The sequence below is a fragment of the Salvelinus alpinus genome, chromosome 17 (assembly GCF_045679555.1).
Source record: "Salvelinus alpinus chromosome 17, SLU_Salpinus.1, whole genome shotgun sequence".
NCBI classification, from domain to species: domain Eukaryota; kingdom Metazoa; phylum Chordata; class Actinopteri; order Salmoniformes; family Salmonidae; genus Salvelinus; species Salvelinus alpinus.
In genome coordinates, this window is record NC_092102.1 from 24157233 (window position 1) to 24172462 (window position 15230).

General features: G+C 45.7%; 2 protein-coding genes across 4 annotated transcripts; one reads left to right on the forward strand and one right to left on the reverse strand.

The window, feature by feature from the left end:
• Positions 1–26: 26 nt before the first annotated feature.
• Positions 27–3969, reverse strand: LOC139542567 (regulation of nuclear pre-mRNA domain-containing protein 1B-like). Of its 2 annotated transcripts, XM_071348156.1 has the most exons (8): positions 3861–3969; positions 3234–3453; positions 2967–3096; positions 2526–2665; positions 2233–2354; positions 1817–1943; positions 1447–1622; positions 27–1251 (listed from the first exon to the last, which is right to left on the reverse strand). In XM_071348156.1, exons 2-8 carry the CDS (start codon positions 3382–3384, stop codon positions 1102–1104), a joined length of 996 nt encoding a protein of 331 aa, XP_071204257.1. In that variant the 5' UTR covers positions 3385–3453; positions 3861–3969; the 3' UTR covers positions 27–1101. The 2 variants fall into 2 exon arrangements, with proteins under 2 accessions (XP_071204257.1, XP_071204256.1); XM_071348155.1 differs by having other exon boundaries at positions 3234–3906.
• A 356-nt stretch (positions 3970–4325) lies between these two features.
• Positions 4326–12328, forward strand: tti1 (TELO2 interacting protein 1). Of its 2 annotated transcripts, none has more exons than XR_011668520.1 (8): positions 4326–4449; positions 4767–7094; positions 7275–7442; positions 7794–7939; positions 8102–8276; positions 10177–10381; positions 11469–11556; positions 11707–12328. XR_011668520.1 is itself a non-coding variant. In XM_071348152.1 (8 exons), the coding sequence occupies exons 2-8, from the start codon at positions 4790–4792 to the stop codon at positions 11927–11929; spliced, it is 3276 nt and encodes a 1091-aa protein (XP_071204253.1). In that variant the 5' UTR covers positions 4326–4449; positions 4767–4789; the 3' UTR covers positions 11930–12328. The 2 variants fall into 2 exon arrangements, 1 of the variants encoding a protein (XP_071204253.1); XM_071348152.1 differs by having other exon boundaries at positions 8102–8242.
• The last annotated feature ends 2902 nt before the right edge of the window (positions 12329–15230 follow it).

Here is a 15230-nt window from a genome sequence, read left to right on the forward strand (position 1 = left end):
TCAGAGTATAAACCAGTCTGGACAGCTTTTCTTTTCCAATTGTTCAATTTTATTTGTATCCATGGATTTGTTTTATTACTGAAAAACTACTGCTTTAGTACATCATCTGCAAAACATCATTTCTTGGGGCAGATGTCCTTCTATTACTCCTACTGCATTCTGTAACATTGGCAAGCACTTATCTCCCAGGATGCATCACCCAAACTAAAGAGATCACAGAAATCAGATTGTCAACCATTGTAAAACTGAGTTAACGATTGACTCCTGAGGAAGGAAGGACTGCAGCAGTGACAGAATGAGCCAGTTCAGATTCTGATACTCTGTCAAGTCTGAATAATGCTGACTAATTGGTGGCCAAGTCCTGAAAAGCATCAGTCTGCTAGTTAGTTTGACATTTGTACCAAGTGATGCAATCATCAAAGACCATTTTATGGACACGTGTTTCCAAGTGACTGTAAGTCAGTGTCTCCATCTGCCCCAAGTTTGCTAATAACTTCTATCAACCACATGTCTGAGGGCTAAAATATTTCACATTGGATTGAGAAAAACTAACACATGGTTGTAATGGTATCGACTGATGATTGGTATGCATACAATTCAAAACATGTTTGATGACAGACCTGAAAAGAAGGATACTGTTGTGTGTTGAGCTGGAATTATGGAAGATGAAAATAACATCACAACCAAAATATAACCTACATAGAAAAACATCCCCCCTCCCCAACATTACAAAATCAACCAACTTTAAAGCCATTAAAATAAACGAGATGCATCTCTTCACAAAGATCTAGTGGGTGTGTGAGCCACCATCCCACCATACGAGCACAAAAACGCAGAAAAATGGGGATTGGCTGATGACCAACACTTCTCTTCTTTCCAACGCAGAATCAGTTAGCTGGCGTTCGACTGGCATTCAGAATAAAAACAAACAGGAGATATTTGTCCAAGCTGGTGGAACAGAATCATCAACAACCATTGTCTCTCCCACCAGGGATGTCCCCAAGCTTCCACTGTCCCTCTGAGTCTCTCCCTAGGGTTCAGTAGCTAGAGAGCAGGTTCAACAGTGTGTGCCCTGGCAAGAGGCAGGGTGTGGCAGGGAGCTCAGTCGGTGGAGAACAGGTCTCCAGCAGAGGGTAGAGGGGCCAGACCTCCCGTCACATTGGGCAGCAGAGAGAGGTCAGGCAGGCTCTGGATGTGGGACTTCAGGTCCTTGCGCACCTGGGTGACCCGTGCCAGCTTCTGTTTGAACTCCTGCAATACAAAGAACGCTACTGATGTCAAACGGTACACAGTTCAGATGGGTTCACTGCGTACTTCTTCTAAACAAGCCAAGTAAATTACAAAGCTGCTGTAATTTGATAATGGGAACATAAATATTTCCACATTCTAATTGCTTGTTTGTAACAAGAGACAAGTAAAACAGTGATTTAGATGGTTTAGACATGCCTCCAGTTTCTTCTCCCTCTCGGTGAGGGCTTCCTTCTGGCTACCGATGTACTCTGTCAGCATGCGCGCCAGCTGCCTCCTGTCCTCCAGTTCAGCAGCCAGACGTCCGTTATACTCAGCCAGCAGTAGACAGGCCTCATCCACCGTCTTGGACAGTTTATCAGCTGCCTCCTTATCTATAAGGACAGGGTGAGTCAAGTCAAACAGGGTGGAATGTTGCCTTAAGCACAATATCGAAAACTATTTAATTCACCAAATTTAAGTTTGAAAAAATAATCCCTAGGCCTACAATACACATTGAGTTTGGAGATAGGCGGGGACAAAAGTTCACCTGTGCTCCAGATACCATGAAGACTCCTTCAGGACTTACCAGTGATCTTCTCTAGCAGGGACACATCCTGCACCTCCTGTGGCAGAGAGGCAATCTTCTGGCGCACAGCAGCATCACCCGAGGCCGCATTCTCCAGGTCCTGCAGGGCTTTGACCAGCTCCTCCGTCTGAGGGGAGGATGGGGGAAGAAGTGAAGGGTGTGTGAATACCAAAGCTCTGGGTATCAATCTCCAATTTTCAATCTGGAGAATGTTTCTAAAACACAATTCACAACCAAAGTACAAAAACGAGAATTTTCCAAATCATGAGTCCATTGGACATCAATGGATCACTGACACCTAGTGGAGAGTTGGGAGATAATTACAACTAGTGTGAAAAGCTGTCACATTGCAGTGTAATAAGCAAAGCACTGGTGAATGGGCTAAAGACATATGGAGTTGTGTTAGTTCTGTCTACCAGCTGTGGCCCTGAGATGTCTGAATCCTGTGGGGACATGTGGCCCCTGTAGTCATCATCTTCTTCCTCTTCTTCCAGCTCCTGAATTTTCTGATAGGTCCGTTTAGGGGCCTTCTTCTCTTCTGTAAAAAAATACCACAGATTCATACAAAAACAACCAATTGGAAGTTGATGTTGCGTGGGAATTCTGACATCCAAATACACACATATATATAGGAAACATGCTGTCACCAGTAAGTAATTTAGTAAAGCTGAACTGCAACATCAGTGATAACCTAGGGGACTGACCGTACCTGTGGGTTGGTGTTGGGGGCTGTTAGAGTCTTCGATGGCGAGCTTCAGCTGCTGGATGAACTCTACCTTGTAGAGGCTGCGCTCCTGCCAGATAGTGAGCAGCCTGTCCATGGGTCTTCTACAGCCATCATCAGCCTCTCTGAGGGAGAGAGAGAGAAAAAGAGAGATTCATCATGAAATTCAACTCTTCCTAGCCAAGCAACTCAATAAGATATTTGATTCTCTTGGTTATTGGCTTGTTATACTGCTGTAGCAGTAGCAGTGTACTCCACTTACCAATGTTTATAAGCAGGTTAATGTCTTACTGATGTAGCTAGACCAACCCTCCAATGCAAACATGGTATACTAAAACATAGGCCTGCAGCACAAGTCTCTTAACGGAACATTTCAGTGCGAGAGAAAAGTTTAGCTCTGAAACTGTATCATCCCAAACCACATACCTTGCAACATGAGAGCAAGCATCAACAAGGACAGTCTCAAAGTCTTTGGCGAACTCTGGACCTTTCTTCTTGCTGTTTTGAATCACGTCATTGGCAAGATAAAGGAAAGTCAACTTCCTGCTGCTTTTTGCTGATAGAAAAATACAGAAAGTAGACAAACTAAATAACAGTGTTTGGCATACTTCAAGTCACATATTAACGTTTCAGTGTGTAACTAGCTGTGGTAGACAATATTGTCGAGGTGGTAACGTTCATAAGTTCTCTCACCTTTCTTCAGTTCTCTGTGCCATACTTTGACGATGAGCGACGAGTGTTTGCGATGATGAATGATCCACAGAGACAGCGTCTGAACGCTCTGCTGAGAGTTGCTGAGCTCCGAAAGCTTCTTCTCCAACGCAGACTCAGAAAATGATGACATGATGTGCCCAGAGGTCTCTCTTTGATATGCCTCACCCCACAACTGTTTCTTGGACGTTAACTAAGGAAACTAGCAATGTCATCAAAAACAAAGTTCCAGCCAGTTAGCCATGCAACCTGCTAATGTTATGCATGAAACACCCTAACGTTAGCTACCCAAACGTCTGTTTGTCCATGCTTCTCGAGTCTTCCTTAATTTAACTACCTACAAAAACGTGTTAAATTATGCAATCGCCTTTACATTGATGAGTTCGAAATCTAGTAAACGTGTTTACCTCGCTATCTAACGTTAACGTTATAGTATCTATTTACAAATAGCCATCTAGAAAGTCCTAGTTAGATAGCGTTAGCCTAGCGAGTTAGCTAACCTATTCACTGGGTTTGTTTTCTCTCTAGCTACTCTGGGATACTAGTTGCAAGTTCATTACCAATACATCCATTCACAGTCTAGTAAATGTGCGGTTTCAATACACATACATGTCGCTATACCGTCACTCCGTCAGCCAGCTGTCTTTCTAAAAGTCTCTGGATCTCTTCAAAGATGGCCGCTTGACCTTTCACCCGACACAGTCACACCGTACAAAATCTGTTCAAAAAACGTTGCAGAGTAACTGGTGAAATTAGATCATTACTTGAAATATTCTAAAATTATTGTCACGTGTAGCTATATTAAACGACATACAATTGCATGCAAATTAGCTAGCTAAATCAACCGGTGTCGGTCAAGTATCATCATGCTTAGCTAGGGGTGGAAAACGACAAAGATGCAATCGTACCGTTTCCTTTAGCCAGTTTTGCAGGTCAAAAAATTGAAGTGCAGCGAAGTAAACTTTGACCCCAAAATATGTTTAAATATAATTCATTTACAAGTATTAACTGCACCAAAGCAAGCAAGCTAGCTAACAAGCATGGTAAACACAGCTATGCGACGCAGGATAATGACGTAGCTACAGGGAAAAGTGACGCTTGTGTGACAGCCAGCTAGGACAGTCTTCATTCAGTTTCAGTGCTGTATCTCGAAAGGAGTTCGTCTCAGATGTCCGTCACAAAATATTTACAAACAAAGGTAAGCTAATTTGAAGCTTACTTTGTTAGGTTACTCTTGCTTTGGCATTTACGCATTCCATTAGATAGCTAGCTTTCTGTCTATCTAACGGTAACGTTACCTTTAGCAAGGATGGCCAGGAAAAGTTATGTTTTGGGGTGACTAGTAAAGGACCAAAGTTAGGCCTATAAGATTAACATTTAGGTAACTGAAGCTATTATTCTGATAGTCAAAATCATTGTAATGCATTGAGCATGTCTACTGCTAAACTGCATCCCACTACTGCATCCCAAAACAGTTTATGATCAGATGACCAATATCATCATTCTCTCTTTCAGTGAGTGACATCTGTCTTCAAAGAATGGACCATCAGATTGACGACCCAAAGCTTGCTTTTGCTTACCTCCGTCCAGCCTGTGTGCTCCTAACTCGTGAGCCCACGGTGGGCAATGTGGAAACCCTGAGCACACAGCTGAGGCATGTAAATCATGGAACTCTGCAGCAGCTGCAGGACTATGTCCTTTTTCCTCTCCGCTTCATCCTGAAAATCCCTGGCCCCAAGCGGGATGGCTTGATCCAGGCTGTGGCCGAGGCCATGGGATATGTCCTGGAGAACACCTGTGTACGGAGCTGGGAGACGCTGAGGGACCTTCTCTCAGAGCTCTGCCTCTGCCTCTGCTCCCCCACGGACCCAGGGAAGCCAGCACCTACCTCAGAGGAGCTGAGAGCTGCAGTACTGAGGTGCCTGGATGCTCTGCTCCATGCAGCCTATGGTGACGTGGTCTTCAAGCTGTTTGAGCCCATCATGCTGCCTGGCCTTGGGGCTGCTATCTCCCTGCTGCTGGCACTGGGAGAGCAGGAGAAGTCCCGCACCGTGCAGGCTGCTGCTCTGAAATGCCTGCAGGCCCTGACTCTCCAGTGTGACTGTTCTATGGACCATGTGTTGGTGGGTCTGAAGGAGAGGCGTATCCTAGGCAGTACCATGGCTTCTTTCTTACCTGGGATCACCATCGCTGTGAGCCGTGTGATCACTGGCGATATGAGACATGGACATGCTGTCACAGTTAGGGCCATTAAGGTGTGGTTCAAGACAGTGGGATTGGTGATGGCTGACGACCATCTTCAGAACACAGGGACTGGGGAGAGACAGCTGTGGGAACTGGGGAGAGTATGGGAGCTGGTAGTGCAGAGAACTCAGGACTGGGTGCGAAACACCTCTGGGAGGCTGGCCTTACTGTTAAAAAAGATAATCTCCTGCACCTCAGCCCATCAGCACTGGAGAGTGAGGCTTGAGATGGTGAACTTCTCAGACCACCTCCTGGCCAACTGTAGCTCCTCCCTGGGTGAGTGTGTGGGCCCCCTCCTGGAGGCTCTGGTGGGGGCTGTGAACGATGAGGAGCCCACTGTGAGGGAGAGGTGTGAGGCTGCCCTGAGGGAGGTGGCAGAGAGGCATCAGAGCTCAGATAGTAACAACCAGGCCTTTACTGACGTGCTGTCAGAGAACCTCCACTCCCTGGCCACCTCGCTGCCGCGCCTCATGAGGACGTCTGATGACCAGCGTAAGGTGTTTGTCCTCAACGTGTTCCTGGGCTACCTCAAAATCCTGGGCCCCAAGGTGATAGTGGTACTCAATTCAGCGGCCCACCTCCAGCGGGTGTCCAAGGCCCTGATGCAGGTGTTGGAGTTAGACGTGATGGACGTACGCATCGTGGAGGAGAGGAGCTCTGCCGTAACTGTGGAGACGGGGCCCGGACCACATGGGGCACATGCTCAGAGGAAGCACTTCCTCTACTTCACAGACGAAATAATCTTCTCCCTGCTCAAGGAGATCTGCAGGGTGTTAGGTTACTATGGGAACGTCTATCTCCTAGTAGATCACTTCATGGATCTGTACAAGGAGTCGTCAGTCTACAGGAAGCAAGCTGCAATGGTGCTGAATGAGGTGATCACAGGAGCAGCAGGCATCGGTGTGGCAGGAGGCCAGGAGAGGCAGGGAGTGCCCAGTCAGGAGGACCTGAAAGCAGTAGTAGAATCCATCATAGAGGAGTACATCTGCCTGAGCCACTGGCACCTGCCAACCCTTATTGGTGAGGAGTCAGACAGAGGGGAACAGGAGCAGCAAACTCAGTTTAGTTTCTACTCCATATCTAATGGGGTTGAAGGGAAAGGGAATCCCCTCCAGTTGGTTCAAGCAGTCCACAAGAGCTCCACCATCCACGAGCTGAACAGCAACATCTGGCAGATCTGCATCCAGTTGGAGGGGATAGGCTGCTTCGCCCAGGCCTTGGGGATGGACTTCCGTCTCATTCTGATGACATCACTGTACTCGGTTCTGGAGAAGGCCGGGGATGAAACCCTGATGGTCAGCCAGGCAGCGCTGGATGCCATGTGGGACATCAGCCAGGCCTGTGGATACGCCTCCCTGAAGGAGCTGATCAATGAGAACTCAGATTACCTGCTGAACGACGTGTCTTTGAACCTCCAGAGGCTGGGTGTCCACCCCCATGCCCCCAGGGTCCTCACCGTCATGTTCAGTCACTCCGACCCCAGCCTGCTGCCTCTGGTGGGGGACATAGTCCAGGACGTGCTGCTGGCTCTGGACATGAGCTACGACGAGACATCCCCTCTGTTCTGCACTGTACTGCACTCACTTATGAAGGCTCTAGGTAAAGTTTCCACATCCACTTAAATGTTTTCCCTAGTTTATAACATTGTTATCACCATGTCATGGCATGCTTTTGAATTAGAGAACTCAGAGAAAATTGAAACGCAGGACACAAAATGACAACCTTTAGCTAACACAGCCTAAGTAACACAATCTTAATCATGTTGCTTTTCCAATACAGCGAGGTGGTTCCCCTCTAGTGTTGCGGGAACAAGTGACGCTTTGGGAACCAAGAAGGTGTGGCGTGAGCAGGACCAGCTGAATGTGCGCCAGTTTCTCCTGGACTACCACAAACAGAAGGAGCTGGCAGTGGGCATCGGGGCAGAGGAGGAGGGCACCGAGCACCCAGGTTAGTTAGGGCTCTCTCTGACTGCCACACTATTCCCCTGAAAACAAAGTTCTCACATTAATGATGCACAACATTAGCGCTGTGCTTGGTGAAGGTTCTCAACACTACTGTACCGTGTCAGACCTGAATAAGTTTGACTCGTGCTGTTTTCCTCATAGCTAGGTCTGAGTCATCACACTGCTTTTTAGGCATCGGGACGATTTTGTGTGGTGTGCTGCTGTGACAGTTAGTCATGTTTAAAAAATGTCAATTGAAAACTGTGCAACAGAAATCAGAACCCATCAGTGTTATGTGTCGCTGCGTTTCTAGCACTGAATTCAAACGTGTATTATTATTTTAATTTTAATTCAGAGCTCCCGCCAAGCATGGACTGTGAAGAGGATATGGATGGTCCTGATGTGAAAGTTGAGCTTCCAGCCCACATCACCATAGCTAAAGACGTCATGGAGCGTTGCATTCACCTGCTCTCAGACCCCAGCCTGAGACTCAGACTCAAGGTAGTCCTCTAGATTGTTTTGAATTCAAAGATACGTAGCTTGAAAACTAAAGACCAGAGAGTTCAATAAAATACAAGCCTCTGCCACATGTTGCTGTCACGTGTGCTCACTATCGCCAATTCTGTGAGTCCTGACCCAGGTTTTTGGTTTGGTTTGTTGCAGGTCCTGGATGTGTTGGAACTGTGTGTGTGTGTGCTAAGTCAGAAGGAGAATGAGCTACTGCCCATGGCCCACCGCTGCTGGCCTGCCCTGCTGCTCAGACTTACTGCTGATGACCCATTAGCTGTCCTCCGAGCCTTCAGGGTGTCTATTTCACTACTGCTCCCACCTTCACTCAGTTAAATAATCATAATTTCCTGTTTACATAATACATAGTTGATTACATAATTAGGACAAAGTACATTTGTTGGTCAGGTCCATAAGTATTTGGACAGTGACACAATTTGCATAATTTTGTCTGTACGCCACCACAATGGATTTGAAAGGAAACAATCAAGATGTGCTTTAAGTGTAGACTTTCATCTTTAATTTAAGGTTTTGTCAAAATTATTGTATGAGCCGTGTAGGAATTACAGCCATTTTAATACATAGCCCCCCAATTTTAGGGGCTCAAAAGTATTTTGACAAACAAACATAATCATAAATTAAATTGTGAGTTTTAATATTTGGTTGCAACAGTCAATGACTGGCTGAAGTCTGGAACCCATAAACATCACCAGATGCTGGGTTTCTTCCCTGGTGATGCTCTGTCAGGCTTTTACTGCAGCTGTCTTCAGTTTCTGCTTGTTCTTGGGGCGTTTTGCCTTCAGCAAGTGAAATGCATGCTCAATTGGCTTCAGGTCAGGTGATTGACTTGGCCATTGCAGAACATTCCACTTCTTCGTCTTATAAAATGATTGCGTTGCTTTTGCAGTATGCTTCGGGTCATTGTCCATCTGCACTGTGAAGTGCCGTCCAATGAGTTTTGAAGCATTTGGCTGAATCTGAGCAGATAATATACAGTGGGGAGAACAAGTATTTGATACACTTCCGATTTTGCAGGTTTTCCTACTTACAAAGCATGTAGAGGTCTGTCATTTTTATCATAGGTACACTTCAACTGTGAGAGACGGAATCTAAAACAAAAATCCGGAAAATCACATTGTATGATTTTTAAGTCATTAATTTGCATTTTATTGCATGACATAAGTATTTGATCACCTACCAACCAGTAAGAATTCCGGCTCTCACAGACCTGTTAGTTTTTCTTTAAGAAGCCCTCCTGTTCTCCACTCATTACCTGTATTAACTGCACCTGTTTGAACTCGTTACCTGTATAAAAGACACCTGTCCACACAAAATCGGCAGTGTATCAAATACTTGTTCTCCCCACTGTAGCCCTAAACACTTCAGAATTCATCCTGCTGCCTTTGTCACCATGCTTCACAGATGAGGTGTTATGCTTCGGATCATGTGCAGTTCCGTCCCTTTTCCATTCTCTTCTCTTCCCATCATTCTGGTACAAGTCGATCTTTGTCTCATCTGTCCATAGGACGTTGTTCCTGAACTGTACAGGCTTTTTTTAGATGTTATTTGGCAAACTAATCTGGTCTTCCTGTTTTTGAGGCTTACCAATGGTTTACATTTTGTGGTAAACCCTCTGTATTTACTCTGGTGAAGTGTTCTCTTGATTGTTGACTTTGACACAGATACGCCTACCTCCTGGAGGGTGTCCTTGATCTGGCCAACTGTTGTGAAGGGGTTTTTCTTCACCAGGGAAATAATTATTCTGTCACCACAGTTGTTTTCCGGGACTTTTGGTGGCCGGTTGGGATACAGTCTGGAGTCGAACCAGGGTGTCTGTAGTGACGCCTCTAGCACTGAGATGCAGTGCCTTAGACCGCTGCGCCACTCGGGAGCCGCGAGTGTAAATGAACTAATGAGGGAATAACACAGATGGAACATGGAACAGCTGAGAAGCCAATTGTCCAGTTACTTTTGGTCCCTTAAAAAGAGGGCGACCACATATAAAAATTGCTGTAATTGCTACACCGTTCAACCGATTTGTAATACTCAAATTAAAGCTGAAAGTCTGCACTTTCAGCTCATATTCATGATTTAATTTCAACTCCAATATGCTGTGGTAGACAGCTAAAATAATAATAACTTGGTCAATGTCCAAATATTTATGGACCTGACTGTATACATATGATTCACCTAGAACAGTTGGTATTTATAACGATGTATTTTCTCTCTAGGTTCTGTGCACATTGGGGGAAACCTGCAGAGATTTCCTGAGGAAGAGGGTGTCAAAAGAGGTGATCCCCAAGCTGACTGCCTGGCTGTCCAAACAGGCGCCAGTGAGTGCCAGGGCTGGCCCAGTCTACAGCCACACCCTGGCCTACAAGTTACAGCTGGCTGTGCTGCAGGGCCTGGGGGCTCTCTGCCTTCATCTGGACCTAGGTAGGCAGGCCACCAACACCCTCCTTTCCTTAGTCTAGGAGACACTCAGCTTTATTTTCATAATTTTTTAGGGAATGTTAAAACGGTAACACTTTTTGTCCACTAGGTGTCACTATTGCACCGTTTTGGAATTACACGGGTGTATCCTATAGACTGCATTGAATGGTGTATGTTCATGTACATTTCCCCAACCAAGCTCCCAAGGGAGACAGACATTGCTGTTGCCTTAGTCAAGGGATATCGAGACACACAAGGCAGGGCCAGCATGACACCCACCGTTTGGATACACCTCACCTAGCTGAGCCGATTCATGGTCTTCTCTGTCCTTGGTCTGTGAAGACGCTACCTCCCTTCACATCAGCCCCAGAGGAATACAGCTGAGTCGGTTTAAGTTGAGACACAGAGAGACAGAGGCTGCTGCAACAGAAATAGTAGAACACACTGGTTAACATCAGCTCCACCTCACCGCTGGGGCATCTCCAGAAAGGCAATTATTGGCCATAGAGAAATTCTCCCAATGTGATACGCTTTTAAGTTTATTTACACCAAAAGAGAAACACCTGGGCTGGTCTCTCCCTCAGTATTTATTTTCTGTGTTCACCTCTTGATTCCACAGAAAAGAGGGGGATAGGTATACTGGATAAAATGAATTCTGAAATAATCCCATTTATCTTTTCAAATATGCACCAATGTTTTCTGACACAACGAGCAGGCTGGTTTTTCACCCGTCTGGGTTGAATTGTCAAATAAGAAAAGCTTTAGCAAGAAGCGAGAAAGCTTATTTTGAAATTAGGTTTGAATGGCGGCCCAGTTAGGAGCTTAGGGAATACGTGTCTGGGGTCGGGGGAATGGGGAGGGGACTACTACAAAGTGATGGAGTTGCCATGGTTATGAAAGGTACTGAGAGTGGGGAGTGGATGTGTGAAATCCGGAGATGGAGGCAGGCGCTGTGAAATTCCCAGGTCATTTCAGTATTTTTTTCCCCTCAACACTATCTCCATTTCCTTTTTTCTTTTCCCATTTTTTATTTTATTTTCCTTGGTTTTCCTTCTGGTATATATGTGGTATATCTGAGTTGTATTTGCAGGGGACTCAGATATGGATGCTGTAACTGAATCCTGCCTGCCCTACCTCAGCTGCAGACAGCCACCCAAACTGCAAGAGGCCTGTCTGAGGTATGTTTGTATTGCAATAATAAATCTAGCAGTACAATTAAAAGGCCATTTTTATCTGGTACCATCATATGACCTTATGTTTTAGAGTTAGATTTCTATTATCATTTTATTCAGTTGAATTTATCAATGTGCTATCTCTATTCTGTGTAGTGTCTTCCTCCGCCTAATAGAAGTGGATCCTGATGCCTTCTGGTTGACTCTGAACGAGCTGTACTGTCCCTGCTCCTACAACCCGCCCCACCCTGACCTGCAGCCTGTGGAGCTAAGTGGGATGGGCCTCCCGAGGAATGAATACACAAATAATGTCTTGAAACTCCTGGAGGACTTTGGCTTGCCTGAGGACACACAGCCAGCAGGGATCCAGATCCAGTGAGCTGCGCTGATGAACAGTACCCCAGTCATCCACCTGTCTGTCCCCAAGCAGAGAAAGGAACACTACACTGACGACAGCCTCAGGAGAGCATAGCTTGTCCTAGTCTTCCCCCAACCTCTTTTCAGGGACTCTGCCTTGCAGACTTCATCCTATAGTTTAACAGTGACTTTGAAACACCAAAATGTTAAGTGCTGATTCTGTTCTGTTGTGTTGGTTAAGGGTGTACATATTCCAATGTGCTGCCAAGGGATGGACAAACGACCAGTATTTTGAATGTAAAGGAAAAAAAGTATTAGTAATTCTGTGGAATCAAGAGGTGAACACAGAAAATAAATACTGAGGAAGAGACCAGCCCAGGTGTTTCTCTTTTGGTGTAAATAAACTCTTTTTAATAAACAATTATTGTTTTTTTTATTATAACAGAAATGCATTTTTCCTGACCTCTTCGTTGTAACTGCTTAGCCTTTCATACAAGTAGCTGTAGCAATCTATGCCATAATTGAGCTTTTCTACCGTAAGTAGAATGGCAGAGCTTTCATTTGCCTGCAAATCTGGCTTTGTTTAAATGTATGTTATTTTTTTCACCTTTTTTTTTTACCAGGTAGGCCAGTTGAGAACAAGTTCTCATTTACAACTGCGACCTGGCAAAGATAAAGTAAATCAGTGCGACACAACACCACAGAGTTACACGTGGGATAAACAAAAGTACAGTCAATAACACAATAGAAAAATCTATATACAGTGTGTGCAAATGGATTAAGGAGGTAAGACAATAAATCAAATCAAGTTTATTTTATATAGCCCTTCGTACATCAGCTAATATCTCGAAGTGCTGTACAGAAACCCAGCCTAAAACCCCAAACAGCAAGCAATGCAGGTGTAGGAGCACGGCGGCTAGGAAAAACTCCCTAGAAAGGCCAAAACCTAGGAAGAAACCTAGAGAGAAACCAGGCTATGAGGGGTGGCCAGTCCTCTTCTGGCTGTGCCGGGTGGAGATTATAACAGAACATGGCCAAGATGTTCAAATGTTCATAAATGACCAGCATGGTCAAATAATAATCAGGAGTAAATGTCAGTTGGCTTTTCATAGCCGATCATTAAGAGTATCTCTACCGCTCCTACGGTCTCTAGAGAGTTGAGAACAGCAGGTCTGGGACAGGTAGCACGTCCGGTGGACAGGTCAGGGTTCCATAGCCGCAGGCAGAACAGTTGAAACTGGAACAGCAGCAAGGCCAGGTGGACTGGGGACAGCAAGGAGTCATCATGCCCGGTAGTCCTGACGCATGGTCCTAGGGCTCAGGTCCTCCGAGAGAGAGAAAGAAAGAGAGAAGGAAAGAATTAGAGAGAGCATACTTAAATTCACACGGGACACCGGATAAGACAGGAGAAGTACTCCAGATATAACCAACTGACCCTAGCCCCCCGACACATAAACTACTGCAGCATAAATACTGGAGGCTGAGACAGGAGGGGTCAGGAGACACTGTGGCCCCATCCGATGATAGGTAGTGGATGGGCTATTTTTATTATTATTATTATTGGGCTGTGTACAGCCCATCTGAGGGAGATATAAGAAGGGAGATATAAGAATCCCAGCGATTTTTGAAATTTGTTTCAGTCATTGGCAGCAGAGAACTAGAAGGAAAGGTGGCCAAAGGTATTGGCTTTGCGGATGACCAGTGAGATATACCTGCTGGAGCGCGTGCTACGGGTGGGTGTTGCTATGGTGACCAGTGAGCTGAGATACGGCGGAGCTATACCTAGCAAAGACGAATAGATGACCTGGAGCCAGTGGGTTTGGCGACGAATATGTAGCGAGGGCCAGCCGACGAGAGCATAACAGGTCGCAGTGGTGGGTAGTATATGGGGCTTTGGTGACAAAACAGATGGCACTGTGATAGACTGCATCCAATTTGCTGAGTAGAGTGTTGGAGGCTATTTTGTAAATGACATCGCCGAAGTCGAGGATTGGTTGGATAGTCCGTTTTTTGAGGGTATGTTTGGCAGCATGAGTGAAGGTGGCTTTGTTGTGAAATAGGAAGCCGATTCCAGATATAATTTTGGATTGGAGATGCTTAATATAAGTCTGGAAGGAGAGTTTACAGTCTAGCCAGACACCTAGGTATTTGTAGTTGTCCACATATTCTAAGTCAGAACCGTCCAGAGTAGTGATGCTAGTCGGGCGGGCGGGTGCGGGCAGCGATCGTTTGAAGAGTATGCATTTAGTTTTACTAGTGTTTAAGAGCAGTTGGAGGCCACGGAAGGAGTGTTGTATGGCATTGAAGCTCGTTTGTAGGTTTGTTAACACAGTGTCCAAAGAAGGGCCAGATGTATACAGAATGGTGTCGTCTGTGTAGAGGTGGATCAAGGAATCATCCGCAGCAAGAGCGACATCGTTGATATATACACAGAAAAGAGTTGGCCCGAGAATTGAACCCTGTGGTACCCCCATAGAGACTGCCAGAGGTCCGGACAACAGGCCCTCCGATTTGACACACTGAACTCTATCTGAGAAGTTGTTGGTGAACCAGGCGATGCAGTCATTTGAGAAACCAAGGCTGTTGAGTCTGCTGATAAGAATACAGTGATTGACAGAGTCGAAAGCCTTGGCCAGGTCGATGAAGACGGCTGCACAGTACTGTCTTTTATCGATGGCGGTTATGATATCGTTTTGTACCTTGAGCGCGGCAGAGGTGCACCCGTGACCAGCTCGGAGACCGGATTGCACAGCGGAGAAGGTACGGTGGGATTCGAAATGATCAGTGATCTGTTTGTAACTTGGCTTTCAAAGACTTTAGAAAGGCAGGGCAGGATGGATATAGGTCTGTAACAATTTGGGTCTAGAGTGTCACCCCCTTTGACAGTGATGAGGGGTGGTCGTTTGACCACGGACCCATAACGGATGCAGGCAATGAGGCAGTGATCGCTGAGATCCTGATTCAAGTTGGTCAGGATAATATCTATGAGGGTGCCCATGTTTACGGATTTAGGGTTGTACCTGGTGGGTTCCTTGATAATTTGTGTGAGATTGAGGGCATCTACCTTAGATTGTAGGATGGCCGGGGTGTTAAGCATATCCCAGTTTAGGTCACCTAACAGAACGGCTTCAGCTTCAGGTCTTGGTTCCATTTTTCCTTTGATAACCAGAGGTCATGGTCATTCCACACAAACCTCCTGTTGATTCACATAAAACAGATCCACTACTTGCTGCACAAACGCCTGATTGAAAGTCCTAGCGTGATTTTGAATACAACTTGAAGTCCACTGAGGGTTGAAGTGTAGGTTAGAGCCCTGGCTTGTT

Coding starts and splice junctions, on each gene's coding strand:
- LOC139542567 (XM_071348156.1), bottom strand. CDS start 3,384: ATGTCATCATTTTCTGAGTCTGCGTTGGAGAAGAAGCTTTCGGAGCTC. Junction 2,355..2,525: donor CCCCCAACACCAACCCACAG/GTACGGTCAGTC, acceptor ATTTTTTTACAG/AAGAGAAGAAGGCCCCTAAA. Junction 1,623..1,816: donor CCTGCTAGAGAAGATCACTG/GTAAGTCCTGAA, acceptor CTGTCCTTATAG/ATAAGGAGGCAGCTGATAAA.
- tti1 (XM_071348152.1), top strand. CDS start 4,790: ATGGACCATCAGATTGACGACCCAAAGCTTGCTTTTGCTTACCTCCGT. Junction 7,443..7,793: donor GGAGGGCACCGAGCACCCAG/GTTAGTTAGGGC, acceptor ATTTTAATTCAG/AGCTCCCGCCAAGCATGGAC. Junction 7,940..8,101: donor GCCTGAGACTCAGACTCAAG/GTAGTCCTCTAG, acceptor GGTTTGTTGCAG/GTCCTGGATGTGTTGGAACT.